The 17,348-nt window shown below is 45.4% G+C and overlaps 1 protein-coding gene across 10 annotated transcripts in view; it reads left to right on the top strand.

The window, feature by feature from the left end:
• Srrm1 (serine and arginine repetitive matrix 1) overlaps nucleotides 1–12,317 on the top strand; it is a 33,588-nt gene extending 21,271 nt beyond the window's left edge. For 2 of the 10 annotated variants that reach the window (XM_029540300.1, XM_029540299.1), the window contains 9 exons: nucleotides 734–814; nucleotides 1,188–1,274; nucleotides 3,692–3,836; nucleotides 4,156–4,197; nucleotides 5,755–5,883; nucleotides 8,057–8,518; nucleotides 9,397–9,592; nucleotides 10,285–10,494; nucleotides 11,348–12,306. In XM_029540300.1, the coding sequence (XP_029396160.1) occupies nucleotides 734–814; nucleotides 1,188–1,274; nucleotides 3,692–3,836; nucleotides 4,156–4,197; nucleotides 5,755–5,883; nucleotides 8,057–8,518; nucleotides 9,397–9,592; nucleotides 10,285–10,494; nucleotides 11,348–11,455 (1,460 nt within the window). In that variant the 3' untranslated portion in view covers nucleotides 11,456–12,306. Of the gene's footprint in view, nucleotides 1–733; nucleotides 815–1,187; nucleotides 1,275–3,691; nucleotides 3,837–4,155; nucleotides 4,198–5,754; nucleotides 5,884–8,056; nucleotides 8,519–9,396; nucleotides 9,593–10,284; nucleotides 10,495–11,347 lie in introns of all 10 variants that reach the window. The other 8 variants (XM_029540298.1, XM_029540305.1, XM_029540304.1 and 5 more) reach the window with 6 other exon arrangements.
• The last annotated feature ends 5,031 nt before the right edge of the window (nucleotides 12,318–17,348 follow it).

Raw genomic sequence — 17,348 nt, 5'->3', positions numbered from 1 at the left:
GCCTGCCTCTGCCTCCCGAGTGCTGGGATTAAAGGCGTGTGCAACCACTGCTCAGCCTTGTTTTTGTTTTTAAAACAATTTTGGAGAGTTGGCTCTTCTCTTCTACCTTGTTGAGGCAGGGTCTTCCCTGCTCTGTGCTGTTGTGGTGTGTATTCCTAGCTAGGTGGCCCACAGACTTGCAGGTCAGTTCTACATCCTCACCTCCCACTACGCTGTTGTAGTACTGGGTACAAGTGTGCTCCACTGCTTCCAGCTGTTACTACTGCATGGGCTGTGAGGGGTCGGTGCAGGGGACTTTTTAGTTTTTGTTTTTTTTTCAGGCAGGGTTTCTCTGTGTAGCCCTGGGTGTCTTGTAACTCACTCTATAGACCAGGCTGGCCTTGAACTCAGAAATCTACCTGCTTCTGCTTCCCAAGTGCTGGGATTAAAGGCGTGCACCACCACTGCCTGGCTGGTGCAGGGTTCTTGCTAGCCCTGTAGAACTAGTTTTTTGAAGCTTTCCATGTTTAAATTTTAGGTTAAAATTTTCATGTGAAGAGTTTGTGCTATTAAAACATTATTCTGCCGGGCAGTGGTGGTGCACGCCTTTAATCCCAGCACTTGGGGAGGTAGAGGCAGGTGGATTTCTGAGTTCAAGGCCAGCCAGGGCTATACAGAGAAACCCTGTCTCCAAAAGAAAAAAAAAAATTGTTCTTTTTATTGTGTGAGATTTTTTTTTTTTTTTCCTATTTAGTGACAAAACATAAAGGTACTGAGAAGAGAGAGTCCCCTTCTCCAGCACCCAAGCCTAGGAAAGTGGAGTTGTCTGAGTCTGGTGAGTTGTAATGGTTTTCCAGAGGTTCGTTTTCTGTTTTTTCTTCCATATGTGATTATTCCCTGGGGTTGGAGATTGATTGTACAGGGCACCCCAGTAGGGAAGAGCTGAAGGTGACGTCACACAGACTTTCTGAGATTGCCAGCTCCAGCATTTAAGTGTGCTCTCTTTGGTTATTCGTTCATCTGGACCTCATTCTTTTTCTTCTGTATTTGGACAAAATTTTGGGTTTTGACAGCTGGCTGGGATGTTTGCAGAATTCCTATCTCCTGGACTGACTGATCTGTAGTGGCTGAGCTGATACCTGTGTGTTCTGTGTCACATTACCTGTGTGTAACTAAAGAAACACTGTCTAAATGCACTCATCTTTCAGAAGAAGACAAAGGCAGCAAAATGGCTGCAGCTGATTCTGTGCAGCAGAGAAGACAATACCGACGGCAGAACCAGCAGTCTTCATCTGGTATGGACAACAAGTGAACGGACGCTTTCTGCTCTCACGCCTGTGGTAACCCCAGCACTGGGAGGCTAAGGCAGGAGAATTCTTGTAGAGTGTGAGGCCGGTTAGGGCTACATAGTGAGAGTCCCCAGAACAGCAAACCGATAGAAGCCTGAGATCCTGTTGTTCAGAAGGTGGATGCAGGAGGGGGAAAGTTCTGTTATTCTTGGCTACATGGTAAATGCGAGACCAGCCTGGACTACATGAGACCCTGGTTCTACCCCCACCTCCACCCCTGCCCCCATTTTACAATGTTATGCCTGTTTGTGTTTTACTTGCATGCATGTCTGCGCCATGTCTATGTCTGGTCCCCAAGGAGACCAGAAGACAGGGCATCAGATCCAGAATTGGGAATTAGAGATGTTATGAACCAGCATGTGGGTACTGGAAATTGAACCGTTTGCCTTCATGGATTGTGTTTGGGCCATAAGTCTCAGTTGGGCACTGGGTATCACTTTCTTGTTTTAAGCCCTAACATTTGCTTTTAAATTGCTGTATTGTTAGGAACGTAATAAATCTGGCTAGGAACGTGGTAGAGTACAGCCTACTGTGTGCAAAGCTCTGGGTTTTATTCCCAACATTATTAAATAATAACATAATTGGACCCAAGTGTTGGTGGCACAAACCTTGATTCTACCACTCAGGTGACAGAGGCAGGCAGGTCTATACAGAGAAATTTGAATTTGAGGCCAGCCTGGTCTACAGAGTGAGTTCCATGGCAGCCAGGGCTATACAGAGAAACCCTGTCTCAAAAAAACAAACAAAACAAAAAGTAGTTGATCTAGAGTATTCCTTAATATTTATTTGAGTCTACTCCTAAGCCTTTCTGCAATTTTGTTCTATATAGTTAGGAGTCTCTGGTTTAGAAGATCACACTAGTTTTTATGAATCTACTTCATTTATTACTAGTAGCTATTTGGTTGTGTTTTCTTTTTGTTTTTGTTTGGCCTCCCTATGTAGTTGGGCTAGCCTGGAACTCACCATAGTTCTGATTGTTTGATTAAAAAGAAAGGGCGCAGAAGCCTAATGTGTAAGCCAGAGGCTCTGCTCTTGCCTTACTTGCATTACTTGCATTACTTACTTGGGTTTTGTATGGATTTAGTTTGGTTTTGGGTTTTTTTGGTTTGTTTGTTTTTTCTTTTTTTTTTGGATTTTTCGAGACAGGGTTACTCTGTATAGGTCTGTCTGTACTGGAACTCACTTTGTAGACCAGGCTAGCCTCAAACTCAGAAATCCGCCTGCCTATGCCTCCCGAGTGCTGCCACCACGCCCGGCTTTGGTTTGGGGTTTTAAGAAAGGGTCCCATGTAGCCCAGTCTTGCCCTAAACTTGCTTTGTAGCCAAAAATGACCTCATGCTTGTAGTCTTTTTGACTCCACCTAAGTGTTGAGAGTTCAGCTTTGCACCGCTGCACCCAGCTTATGCAGTACTGGGGATGGATTCCCAGGGGCTCGTGCATGCTAAGGCAAGCTCTCTACTAGCAGCCACACCTTCATCTCTTGGGGATATAGTTGTAATTATTTTCTAGTCCAAGTGGCATATTGATACTTTTTTGTTGCTTTTTTGCTGCTGGTGTGCAACACAGGGCCTTCTCATGCTGGGCATGTGCTTTTCCACTGAATTATACTGTCAGTCCTTAGATTCTTTTGAAGCTTTACTTTATTAATTGGGAAAGAATTCACTACAGTTTTGTTGCCGAGGATCACGTTGGACTTCAAATTCTCCTTCCTTCACCTCCCTGTCATCAGATGTGCACATGCACCAATGAGCCTGATTTTACATCCTTGGATTTCTTTCCTAAGAGATCCATGCAGGCCTCAGTACTTTTGAGAAATACTAGTCTTATATTTGCTAGTTTTCTGCTAGGTGTGGACTGTTGACTGTCACTAAAATTGTACTGATTAGATTGTCCTGATGGGCCTGAAGAGATGGCTCAGTGGTTAAGAGCACTGACTATTCTTCCAGAGGTCCTGAGTTCAATTCCCAGCAAGCACATGGTATCTCCCAACTATCTGTAATGGGATCTGATGCCCTCTTCTGGTGTGTCTGAAGACAGCTACAGTGTACTTATATAAATAATAAAAAAATTTAGGTTGTCTTCCTGATGGTACTGAGAATTGAACCCATAGCTTCATGCCATACTAAGTAAATGTGGAGTCATTGAGTCTTAACCTCTAGGAAACATTTTTCCCAGTGCTGAGTGTAGAACCTAGGACCTCAAGCATGCAGTGTAAGGGGCCAAGGGGTACTACAGGGGACAGTGAGTGAGTGTGTGTGTGAGAGAGAGAGAGGGAGGGGGAGAGAGTGAGTGTGTGTGTGTGTGTGTGTGTGTGTGTGTGTGTATGTGATATTTTGTTGTTGTTCTTTGCTCTGTAATTACAGACTCTGGCTCCTCTTCCACCTCAGAAGATGAGCGGCCCAAGAGATCCCATGTAAAGAATGGTGAGGTAGGCAGGCGGCGGAGACATTCCCCTTCTCGGAGTGCCTCTCCATCACCTCGAAAGCGCCAAAAAGAGACTTCACCTCGGTAACAGTCTTTAATAGTTTTGACTGATCTGTGGTTGGGTTGAAACTGTAATTTATAGCTTGTGCCTCAAAATCACTTTAGAATTGGGCAGATTCTTCACGTCAAAACTGGTTGGGTTTGGGCTTTTGGTTAGTCTGGTTTTTCTTGCTGTTGATAGTTAACTTTAAAACTAGACAAGTTTTTAGTGACTGCCTCATTTATGCGTGAATAGACCACTTAAATCATTCCAGGCATCTTGAGGCTTTAAAAAACTTCCGCAAGAAGGATTTAACTTTCATGAGTGGAATTCTTGACATTTGTTTTTCTCCACTGCTCTCAGGATGCAGATGGGAAAGCGATGGCAGTCACCAGTGACTAAAAGGTTGGTTAGACACTGTTTTTGCAAATGAGGGTTACATACCAAGATTATTTAGTTTTCTGTTCAGGTGACTGTCCCCATTTTACAGACAAACATGTCAGCAGAGAAAGTCTTAAGTTGCTTTGGTGTGTGTGAGTTTTTAACCGTGTCAGGTGAATGATACAAAGCTGTGTGAGGACTTGACTGTAGATCCTGTTCTAATCTTTTAATTCTAGACTCTGTAGGGAGTGACTTGTTTAAAGTCTTCATTATATTTTTATTTGTCATGGATATATATGTGTGAGTACACACATGCCACAGTCTGTTGGAGGTCAGAGGACACTTGTAAGAACTGGTTCCCTGTGTTCACCATGTGGGTCCTGGGAGTCGAACTCATTAAGTTCTTCAGGCTCAGTAGCAAGTACCTTTATCTGTTGAGCTCATCTTACCAACCCTGGCTTTCTCCCTCTACTCCTATTTGTTGAATTTTTTGGTTTTGAGAGAGGGTTTTCATGGGTATCCCTGGCTGTCCTAGAAATTGCTGTGTAGATCAGGCTGGTCTCAAACACAGAGATCCACCTACCTCTGACTTGCAGGCTCTGGGAATAGAGGTGTGGGCCATGATCACCTGGCTCAATGTCATATATTAAGGAGGATAAAATTAAGTATAATTTTAAGTATATAAAGTGTTAATATGAACTACTAATCACACATCACCAGCAAACCTAGATCAGATCTGGGTGGAAATTCAATGTGGTAGTGAATTCTGAAGAGTCAAGACGTGCTGAACTTTAAAGACTGGGCCAGGTTTAGTGTCAGCCCTGGCTGGGCCAGGGGCTAAGGATTATTTACATTGACTTCTGTGTGTGTGTCAGGGTGACAAACTGGCTTAACTTTAAGTCTTTTGTAAGGTTGCTTCTAGTTTCTTAATGCATGGTACTTGGTGTATGGCTTGTGGTACAGAGTTATTACAGAACTCAGAATTGGGGAGTGTTTGCTTCTTGAAAATACTTTTAACCACACTACCCCAAGGGCAGCTCTAGCATTTAAGGCAGCTTTGTGGTATGTCTTTAGGGTATTGGTAGGTGAGACACACGGTCCCTTTTCAGTGGTGGGTGTATATTTATTAGACTGTAGAGGTTGGAGATAGAGCATTCACTTAGTGTGTGCAGTCAGTCCCTCTGTTGCCCTCTGTGCGGATGAGGGGCAGCTCTAAGCCAGGGCTTCCAGATTGGGGCCTCAAGTCATTTGGTGTCTATTAACATTGGCTGTAAGCCCTGACATGGTTCACGTAAGACTCAGATCTAAGTTTTCCAACCGATTATTATGTGTATCCCAACTAAAAACAAGTGTTCTAGTGACAGTTTTTAAAATTTTTTTCTCTTCCTCTGTTGGGTGACTTATGTCCTAAATGCCTGTTTTAGTTTGAAGCTAACATCACAAAGCTGTCTTTAACTTATACCAAAAGCAAAACATAAACAATGTTTCTGCTCTGAGTTAGTTAACCACTGGAAATATACTTCCTCGGGGGACTTAATTATAAATGTCACTTACTGAGGAGAACTCTGATTTCTTATTTAGTAGTAGAAGGAGGAGAAGCCCCTCCCCACCTCCTGCCAGAAGGCGAAGATCTCCTTCTCCAGCCCCTCCTCCTCCTCCTCCCCCTCCTCCTCGGCGGCGCAGATCTCCCACCCCACCACCACGACGAAGGTACTGTGTCCAGTTGACTCATGGTAACTCTGGGTCTTTATCATGGAAGTTGCTTTGTAAGAGGCATCTTAGGTTGTATGTAAAAGGTCACATAAATGTGAGCTCCTTTATGGGACACAGAACTCTGTAGAAACAGAAATTAGGACAGGGCAGTGGTGATGCTAACTTCTAATCCCAGGACTAAGGAAGCAGAGGCAGGCAGATCTTTGAATTCATGTCCACCCTGGTCTACAGATGGAGTTCCAGGACAGCCAGGGCTACACAAAACAACAACAACAACAATAACAAAAAAAAAAAAAAACAGAAAAGGAAATAGGAGCCAAGGGTGTATTTTGCTCAGAATCTATACTCCTAAAAGGCTGGGCCAGGGAAAATTGGAGGTCAGCCTGGGTTATAGAGAAACTAAAACCTGCCCAGCAAACCAATGGAAGAAGTAAACACATGGGTATCTAGGGTGAGGGAAGTGAGGAATATCAATGGCTGCACAACCACAGGAGTGTTCTGAAACTACCACATTGTGCACATTATCTGTCACACTGACCTGTTGGCATTTTGCACATTGTGAAAGCCTTAGTGATGCTCCTGCCAATCATGTAGGGCCCTAGACTGACAAGTGCTAGCAGTCCCAGTCAAAAGGGTATTCCATGAAGGGAGAGGTTAGAACTCTTCAAAAGATGTTAGTCATGGGCTGTGTGTCAGCACACAGCCATAATCCCGGCTCTTAGGAGGTAGAGGCAGAAAGATCAATATGGTTTGGAACCAGCCTAAATTGTATCAAGTTCCAGGTCAGCTGATACATTTTAAATGTGTGTGGGTGAATCCACCTCAAGCACTCTAGAGTGATCCTTTTGTTTCAGTTGTTCTTGTTTAATAAGATCTTAGGATGGATAGCAGACTGTCCGCAGATTTGAGCTGTCTCAGATACTTCCCAAGTACTGGGATTACAGATTGGATCCACTGTGCCTAGCCAGAGTTATTAAATAATTATCCAGTTCTACTTTACCACATTGCCTGAAGATTGGCTTTTGTAAACCCAGCTCTGAGCAGGAATTTTGTTGAAAATCCAAACACGAGTTGTGTCGTTTCCCTAAATGTTGTATTACGTTGTGATTCCTGTAGGATATGACAGGATTTTGTTACCTTGAACAGAAAAGCCAGATAGAGGTTTTAGAAATATCTTCCTGGCAGTGAACTTAACACTAAGAAGTGGTCCTTTGAGGCGGAAGACTGGACAGTCTGTTGAAAACTTTCTCAGTAAACTAGGATGCTAGTTCAAAGGAGACAGCAGCAGTACCACAGAAAGCCGCCTTTATTTGTTTTGTATATGGAGTGTTTTGTCTACATATGTGTGTGTGCACTGTGTGTTCCTGGTGACCATGGAAACCAGAGCAGGGCATTGGATCCCCCTTAAATTTGAATTACAAATTTTTGTGAGCTACCACGTAGGTGCTCAGCAAGCCAGGTCCTCTGCAAGGTCAGCAAGTGCTCTTTGGAGCTGAGCCACATCTAGGAAATGGCAGCACAAATGTTTAACTTCAGGCATGTAGATCTCTGCGTCTACAGAGAAAGTTCCAAGACAGCCACGGCTACATAGAGAAACTATTACCTGAAAAACACTGGGGTGTGGGAGAATATGAGCCCTCTCTCCAGCTCCTGTCACATAGAACTCAGTAAAGACTGCCTGGCAACAGCTGATGCTCACAGTTATACACCACATTGTGAGGCTCTCTTATGAAACAGTACTTTGTTTTATATAATTATGTTAAATTCTCTTGGTTTGATGAATTTAAATTGTTTCTGAAAATTTCAACTTTCTCCATTAAACACAACACAGTATTCTCAGTCATTGTGGTATGTGTTGCTTTGAAATATATCTCCTGACATAGTACTAGCTACAGGATAGTTATGACTAGTTACTTCTTTTTATTCAATTAATTTTCCTGATTCTGGATTGGCTAGCAAGATGGTTCAGTGGGTGAAAAATGCTTGCCATAAAGCTAAGTGACCTAAGTTTGATCCCAGAATCTACATAAAGGTGGGTGGAGAGAATTAGTTCCACAAAGATGTCTATCCTGAACTTGCATGGTGTGTGGGCAAACAACTATAATAAGTGAGTTTGATTTTTTTTTTTTGGATGCTGTCCATTTCATCCTAACGGTGTTGTTTTTTCTAGGACCCCTTCTCCTCCCCCACGCCGCCGCTCGCCATCTCCAAGAAGATACTCTCCTCCCATCCAGAGGAGATACTCTCCTTCCCCACCTCCAAAGAGGAGAACCGCCTCTCCCCCACCCCCGCCCAAGCGGAGGGCGTCGCCATCTCCACCACCAAAGCGCCGGGTCTCCCACTCTCCACCCCCCAAACAAAGAAGCCCCCCAGTCACCAAGAGACGCTCGCCCTCCTTATCTTCAAAACATAGGAAAGGGTCTTCCCCAGGCCGAGCCACCCGGGAGGCCCGCTCACCACAACCAAACAAACGGCATTCGCCCTCACCACGGCCTCGGGCTCCTCAGACCTCAAGCCCTCCCCCTGTACGAAGAGGAGCTTCAGCGTCGCCCCAAGGAAGGCAGTCCCCATCTCCAAGTACTAGACCTATTAGGAGAGTCTCCAGGACTCCGGAGCCCAAAAAGATAAAAAAGTAAAAATGCCTAATGCTTTTGTTAGGAATATGTAGTCGTATAACATGTAGAAGAATCCTTTCTCGTATTGAACAATTACAGAAATAATAAGCAAGCTGGTGGTGGCACACTTTTGATCCTAATACTAGGGAGGCAGAGAGAGCAGCAGATCTCTGAATTCAAGGACAGCCATGGCTACACAGAGAAACCCTGTCGTAAAAGTCAATAATAAGCCGGGCGTGGTGGCGCACGCCTTTAATCCCAGCACTAGGGAGGCAGAGGCAGGTGGATTTCTGAGTTCGAGGCCAGCCTGGTCTTCAAAGTGAGTTCCAGGACAGCCAGGGCTATACAGAGAAACCTTGTCTAGAGAAAACCAAAAAAAAAAAAAAAAAAGTCAATAATAATGATAGTACAAACTTTAGGCAATGGTCACATCTTTCCCTACTTTGCTGCTTGTAGCATAAATTCCAGAGGGCTTTACTTGGTTCTTAGCATCAGGAGCCTCAAACCTCCTCTGTATTATTTTATGTAAATGAGCATTTTGCCTGTATGTGTGTCTGTATGCCCACTTCTTGTGGGTGTCACAGAGCCCAAAAGAAGATGTCAGTTCCCTTGAAACGATAGTTGTGCTTAACCGTGAGCTGAGTTGGTGCTGGGAAATGAACCCCAGTCCGGAGCCATTTCTCCAGCCCCCCGACAAGCACATGAGACTGATAACAGAGCTGATACTTTAGGGAAGTAAGGGACTGGTGTCACTTCTGTGCTGCAGGATGATCTGTCAGGAAAGTGGCAGAGTTGTAGGGAATGCGTGACCCTGGAGAAGCCCTGGGTGACAGCTTGGTGTGCGTGTCCTTGGAGTGTCTGTTCTCAACTTGGCCTTTTTCCCCTCTTTGTCTAGGGCTGCCTCACCAAGCCCTCAGTCCGTAAGAAGGGTTTCATCTTCCAGATCTGTCTCTGGATCTCCTGAGCCAGCAGCTAAAAAGCCTCCAGCACCTCCCTCTCCTGTGCAGTCTCAGTCACCCTCCACAAACTGGTCACCTGCAGTGCCAGCCAAAAAGGCTAAGAGCCCAACACCAAGCCCATCCCCTGCCAGGGTATGTACCTACTTGGTTTTGGACATCTTTTATAAATTAATTGGCTAGGGGTGGTGGAGGGTACTTAACAATTCCAGGTCTTGGTGGACAGAAGCAGGGTAAGGAGTTCAAGACGAGCCTCAGCTTTGGTCTTGTGATTATACTTCATAAAGACCAGTTAGTAGGTGAGATTCTTTAAAACAATAGAAAACCTGAGTTGAGTCCCTGGGGTGCACATGGTAGATGGGAAGGAATAACTTCTGTAAGAGGAACATCTCTATAGAGGAGTGAGACAGTCCACTCCCACTCTTAAATGTAATTAAGGTGATTAAAATCCTGGTTTTGGGCTCTGAGGGAATTTCAAATGAATGTTTCACAGTAGTGCAAAGACAACTGCCACCAATGAGGGCACTCTCAGAAGTGAGACACACTAAAGCCAGGGTTGGCCCACAATCAGTTGGAGTGTCTCAGAGTACAATTTCCTTACTAACTCTAAGGATTCCCAGCTTCAGGATGTGAGTAGGTGACAAGAGTTGGGATCCTGAGCAACACAAGTTGCCTTCCAGCTCCTGACCATGAGCATTCGGTTATAAACCTCTGACAACACTTAGCTAACACACAGCAGGATTCCAATTTGCAGTGCCATGAGCCCAATACAATGCCAGGACAAACTCAACCACACACCTCAATTACTTCACTGCTTCTGTTTCTAGAATTCTGATCAAGAAGGAGGTGGAAAGAAAAAGAAGAAGAAGAAGGACAAGAAACACAAGAAGGATAAGAAACACAAGAAGCACAAAAAACACAAGAAGGAGAAGGCTGTGGCCGTAGCCACCCCAGCTCCTGCAGCTCCTGCAGCTGTTTCTGCTGCCACCACCACATCAGCACAGGAGGAGCCTGCAGCAGCACCAGAGCCCAGGAAGGTATTCACACTGCCTCTGCCACCGTGAGAAGTGGTTGCGCTCTTTCTAGCCACTGCCTGTTTCTCTGTTTCTTGGTGACCTGCCAGACTCGAGTACAAATGGCTTCAAAAAAAGCTTAATGTATTTCAACTTTTTACAACCACGTTCAGGACCTTTTGCTGTAGATTGGGCAATGTATGCTACCACTGAGCCACATCCCTAGATACACACAATAAGTGCAATAAAAAAAACTTCACATAATGAACAAAAGTGGGGGCATCCCCAAGTAGTAACTGATGACAGCAGGGTCTGTATGTGCTCACCCATCAGTGTGCATGTAGAGGCCATTGATGGCTGGCTGTCTCTCTTTCTCTCATATTTTTATTGCACTTTACAAATTCAGGGCCATTTGCAGAATTAGTTCCTTAGGATGGGACACAAATCATCAGGGCTGGGAGCAGGGCTCCCTAAGCTGTCTTGCCTAGAGCTCACTGTCAGCACTGGGGCGCTGCAGGCGTGCTGTCATCTTACAGGGGTCCTCATGCTTGCAAAACAAGCTCGGTTGGTTGAGGACTTAACATGCTCAAGGCTCTGGGTTTGATTCCCTAGCTCTAGTTGTATTGGGTATGGTGGTAAGGGGAGGTTGACGCAAAAGGATCAGAAGCTCACGTGGCTGATCTTGGCACCATAACAAAGTCTAAACAAGCCTCGGCTACAGAGTAGGCCTGTCTCCTATCTCCTGTCTCCTGTCTCGAGCTTTGGGTGGTTTTTGTTTATGCAGAGCTGTGCAGTTGTGCCTTGGTTCCAGTCTGTACTCGGGTCTCCCATGGTGTCTCAAGACTTAATATTTGCCTGGTTTGGGTTTGTTTTTCAGGAGACTGAAAGTGAAGCTGAAGACGACAACCTTGATGACTTAGAGAGGCACCTACGGGAGAAGGCCCTGCGATCCATGCGGAAGGCTCAAGTGTCCCCACAGTCCTAAGCGGACATGTTTGTTACGTTGTAAATTTTATTTGGTTTGTACTCAATTCAATTTCAAAATTGCTAAAATGTGTTTGAGCTTTAGACTATAACATTTGTTGTAATAATTGCTAGGTTGAAGTTCACCATGTTTAAAAAAATGGGGGGCATGGATTTACATTACAAAGGTGTCCACGGTGTATTAGTGACATTCTTCCATTGACATTTAGAGTGAAATATTTTAAGCCAAAAAAAAATCTCTTTTTTAAAAAAGGGGGTTTGAATATTGTTGGCATTCTTGTGGTTCCTTTAAACGCCCTTGCCTCTCCCAAGAGGTTGTTTGTTTTGGTTTTTTTTTTTTCCCTCCCTTTTCTCTTGAATTTTAGCATCCACGTAAATTATGCTTCCAACCTTGTATAGGTTTGTAAGCTTGCCCAGAAGTGAGACCACTGTTGAAGCACCGCAAAGGTTTGAGTGAATGAGTGTTCACTCTGTTGCCTGTGGAGTCTGCTGTGTGGCAGGATCCCAGCCTAGAGCTGCAGGGCTGCCCTGTGGGACAGTTTCTAAGCTGATTTGGAACTCTGGTTTTTCTCCTTCAGGTTGTGTTGTTTCCTTCGCCCCTTTTCTTCCTCTTTGTATAAGCGATTTCCTAGACCCAGGGCGGACCCTTCGGTTATATAAATTTGTTTATGGAACCCGGTGGCTCCCGTCATGTTTCTCCTCACTCTTCCAATTGGTACCCACAACTGAAGAACTCGTGTATTTGGCTGGCTGGAAGGGCCTGGACAGTGTCTTGGTTTCACTTGTTTTATTTTATTTTATTTTTTAACTAAAGCTATATAAAGCTTGTGGATTAAACAGAATAAATTTCTAAATTTAAGAACATTGCCACTCACATTTATTCGCCTGCTGGGGAGGACAGAGTTCAGGGAAAATAGAAAGTGATGGGGCAGGCTCTCCTCTTCTTACTGAATAACTAACTGCAGAGATGCCAGCAAGGGAGAGGGTGCTGTGCTCTTGGGACATGGCAAGCTGGTGAGGCCTAGTCACCAGCACAAGCAGAGAGAGGCTGGTTACGGCAGGGCACGGTGTCAGTGTGGAGGGACTGGCACACTCCCAGGCACTTTTGGAGGAGGACCTGAAGCATGAGGCTGAACATACAGCCCATGCTTGTGACACCAGAAGTCTGAGCCCAGTATTTGGAGGCACAGGTAAATTTGATTGTGATTTCTGATAGATGAAACTAGAATACAAAATGCCCACATCTGAATTTCAGGAAAGCTTAAGGGTTTTTTGTTTATGACTTTTAACCAAAAGACACTTAAGACTTCAGTAGGGTCAGGCTGGAACCTAGAAGGCCCTTTCAGAAACCCCTGGATTAAGAATCTGAACCCACACCAGCTCAGAAGATAAAGGGAAGGGGTAATGGGGAAAGGATTGTGGGGGTGGAGTGACCAGGAGAGGGGCAGTGAAAAAAACTGAGCAATTTAACGATTCCACATATTTCTTTATAATCCCCAACATTTACCCCAAAGTTACACATATAAAGACAGTTTTCTCATTAATATTTTTCTTTTTCTGTAAATTAATCTTCCATATTTAATACATTGACTTCAAAGGAATCGAGCTGGGCTGGAGAGGTGGGGTGGTTCAGTGGTTGGAAGCATTGCTGCTCTTCCAGAGGACGCAAGTTCAATTTCCAGCACCCATGTGGCAACTCTTGATTGTAACTGCAGTTCCAGAGTATTGGACACCCTCACACAGACATGCATGCAGGAAAAACAACAATGCATGTGAAATTTAAAAAAAAAAAAAAAAAAAGATCTGGGGCCTTTTGTAGTGGTGTGCTCCTTTAATCCCAGCACTCAGGAGGCAGGGGCAGGCAGATTTCTGAGTTCAAGGCCAGCCTGGTCTACAGAGTGAGTTCCAGGACAGCCAGGGCTACACAGAGAAACCCTGTCTCGAAAAAACAAAAAAAACAGGAGTGATGAGCTGGTTTTACACGGAACCTACAGTGAGTTATAATAAAGAAGGTCCTCAGTGAAGACGATCCTAGAGGACTCCAGAACTGGGAACAGTCTCGTCCGTGTTCTTCCATGTGAAAACTAAATCCGTGTGAGATAGGACAAGCAGTATTGAGTGTCTAGAATGCAGACTCCCAGTATAAACCACCCGAGTATTTGCTTCTGTTTGGCCTGACCCCTGCAACACGGGAGCTTTCGTTCTTCCCGACTGAGACCTGACAGCAGTCCTTGCCTGTACAGCTAGTTGAAGCTGTTTAGAGGCTAACCCAGGCTCTAATGAGACCCTATCTCAAAAATGGAGCACATGTCTGTAACTGTGGGACTTAGGCAGCAGCAGCAGGGCTGTCCCTCCGAGTTAGTTGCTTGTGAACTCGACAGAAGCCATAGTTACCTGCACAAGGCCACGCCAGCAAGACCAGTCAACATCTCAGCCAGCAGCACTAACTGGACTCAAACCCAGGAGGTGGTCAGCGTCCTCAGCGCTGTCTTCATCTTGAAGGCTCAGCCATCGCTTCCTGACCCATTTCTGAACATAGAAATTACTAGAATTTGGATTTCTGTTTTAGCATCATTTCTATAGTGTTTTCATAAATGGTGAATCGTGAGCATAAACCGTCAGGTGAGACATGCACATCACTGTATATCGCAGCCATTCACTGAGAATGTATTTCAGCTCACTGGGAGTGGAAGGCCAGCCTGATCTACATAGCAAATTCCAGGCCAGTCAGAGCAATACAGTAAGATCCTGTCTTAAGAAAAAACACTCCATTATCAAGTGGCAAATTCCAACCAAGCAAAACCCAAAATTGGGCTGGAGAGATGGCTCAGTGGTTAAGAGCACTGACTGCTCTTCTGGAAGTCCTGAGTTCAAATCCCAGCAACCACATGGTGACTCATAACCATCTGTAATGAGATTTGATGCCCTCTTCTAGTGTGTCTGAAGACAGCTACGGTATACTTATATATATAATGAATAAACCTTAAAAAACAAACCCCAAATTTCTTTGGCACCATTCTGATAGGCTTTCCATTCTTTCCTGGTCCCAGGCTATCTTCAGATTTGTCCACTGGGTGGCGCCTAGTCCCTGCTTGTCCACAGAGTGAGCTGACATACTGTGCAGTCCCAAGACTCCTGTGCTTGGTCCATTTTCTTTTTATTATTATTTTAGGCAGGATCTCATATAGCCCAGGCTGACCATGAGCTTGCTGCATGGTCAAGGATGACCTTGAACTCAGTTCCTCTCTGTGCATGTGTGCTCCCTGATCCCACCTCACCCTCCTCAGGAAACTTCTTCCTTTCCCTATGCTCTCACCTTGTCTTTGCCCTGGAAGCAGGAGGTCCTTCCTTCTCCCCTGCTCAAAAGTTTTCCCTGGGTTTCCAGATGAACTGGCTGTTGAACTTCACCCAGCTCTCCCCAATTCGCTGCAGGTCATAGCTTCATGCTGAGGAAACTCACTACTTGAGAAGTTCACTGAGTGGATTTGGATTCTGTCCCTCAGATCCAGGGCCCACCCCTCTCTTTAAGCCTTGGTTCCAGCCCACATTAGGTGGCAGGAAGTATCCTATCTCTGACTGTTCTGCCATCTCTACCACGTGCTGTGGCTGTCACATGCTTGTCACATGCACCCCACCTCCCTCATAGCCATATGACTCCATTCCAGTCTCCTGAAATTGGGAGACAGCAGCCCAGGTTCATCTGAGGGGGAGGGGTCCCATTCACAAGGCTTCTCTTCTAAGTCACAGGATTGGATGCAGCCATTGCCAGAGCCTGTGACTGACCAACAGAGGCCACCATGGAGGGCTATGTGGACTGAGGAGCCCTCTCACTTCTGCGGGGCTGGAGGAAGCTTCCACACTCTTCCCAGGACAGCATACCAAAGGCAGACAGCCAGAGTCACAGCAGTTCTTGCCAGAAAGTGTTTCCCTCTGAGGGTAAAAAGTCAGCTTGAGAGGGAAACAGATCCTGGAGCCTGGGGTGCTATTGGCTGTTTGTGGATGTGTGATTAAAGACTGTCAGCTGAAGTCACAGAAGCCAGGGACAGTTTTACACACCATCTGTAACATCCTCTGTTCTTTTCTTGCCATTTTTGTTTTGTTTACTTAGTTATTTTTGGTTTTGTTTTGAGACAAGATCTCACTATATAGCCTTGGCTGGCCTGCCTTAGCCTCTAAAGACTGTGTGTGTGTGTGTGTGTGTGTGTGTGTGTGTGAGAGAGAGAGAGAGAGAGAGAGAGAGAGAGAGAGAGAGAGAGAGAGAGAGAGAGGTGGGTGTTTTGCTTGAATGCATGTGTTTATTTGTACCTCCTGTGTGCGTGCCCTCAGGGGCCATTGGATTCCCTAGGACAGGAGTCATAGATGGTTGCACAAGGTTGCTGGGGATTAAACCCAGGTCCTCTGGGAAGAGCAGCCATTGCTGTCAACCACTGAGCCATCTAGGTAGCTTTGGTTGGACAGGAGCTCAGTATGTAAGCCTGGCTGCCTTTCAACCAGATAGCTTACATGCCTCTGTCTCCAAGAGCTAGGATTAAGCAAAGGCATGTGCCGCCATGCCTAGCAGATGCTATTTATTTTTATTATTGTTGAGTGCATTTCCATCTGTGTATGCTGTATAAATATGCATTTATGTGTGCCCCAGTGCTCATGCGGAGGTCAGAGAACAACTTCACAAAGCCCGTTCTCCCCACTTTATATCAAATCCGGGGTTCAAATTCAAGGGCAAGGTTTCTTCTGCTGTAACTGCTCACTTGCCATCTATCATTTGGAGCAGTTTTGGTTTGTTTTTGTTTTGTTGTGTTTTGTTGAGACAGGGTCTCATTATGTAGCCCTGGCTGTCCTGGAGCTTGCTGTGTAGACCAGGCTGGGCTCGAACTCAGAGATCCTTCTGCTTTTGCCCCCCCTAGTGCTGGGATCAAAGCTGTGTGTCAAAGCATGGGGATCCCCTGCTTCAGCCTCCCTGGGTGTGGGGAGTTACAAACATGTGCTACTGTGACTGCTTTATGTGCTGTTGGATCTGGAACTCAGGGGCTTCATACATGCTGAACTCCCCAACATCCAAGAAAAGATTTTAACCGCAGAGTTAAGAGGAGAGACAGAAACAGAAAGACAGGGAGGGACGTGGGGTTGGGGAGGGAGGGAGGTGTGCTGGGGAAATCCATAGAACACACCCATCTGTCATGAGGGCTTTTCTTTTCTTTTCTTTTCTTTTCTTTTCTTTTCTTTTTTTTTAAGATTTATTTATTTATTATATATAAGTACACTGTAGCTGTCTTCAGACACACCAGAAGAGGGCATCAGATCTCATAACAGATGGTTGTAAGCCACCATGTGGTTGCTGGGATTTGAACTCGGAACCTCTGAAAGAGCAGTCAGTGCTCTTAACCGCTGAGCCATCTCTCCAGCCCATGAGGGCTTTTCAAGAGGGAACATCCACCTCAGTGTCCTTCCAGCAGCCAAGCTTACATGACCTGGAGGGCTTAGATGTTTGATAAGAGCCTTGAAGATGACAGGGCAGGTTCTGGAGTGCACTGAGAAGGAGCACGGGTCACAGGGTGACTCAAGGAAGCTGAGACAGGTTTTCATTGCATACAGGGTCTCTTATAGTCTCGTTTGCGAAATTCCTGGAATACTTCAAGTTTGCATCTCGGAAGGAACAAAAGGCCATACGCGCTTAGGCCATAAGCCACGCTCCTTGCCATCTTGATAGCTCTTTTCAATGTGCATGGATTTTCCCCTGTGTGTATGTCTATGCACCATGTGCACACTTAGAGAGCCTTGGTTCTCTGAAACTAGAATTACAGGCAGTGGGCTGGTGAGATGGCTCAGCAGGTAAGAGCATTGACTGCTCTTCTGAAGGTCCTGAGTTCAAATCCCAGCAACCACATGGTGACTCA

This window comes from Mus pahari, chromosome 6 (assembly GCF_900095145.1).
Source record: "Mus pahari chromosome 6, PAHARI_EIJ_v1.1, whole genome shotgun sequence".
NCBI classification, from domain to species: Eukaryota; Metazoa; Chordata; class Mammalia; order Rodentia; family Muridae; genus Mus; species Mus pahari.
Note: the sequence above shows the minus strand (reverse complement) of the source record. Positions and strands in the feature narration are given on the sequence as shown.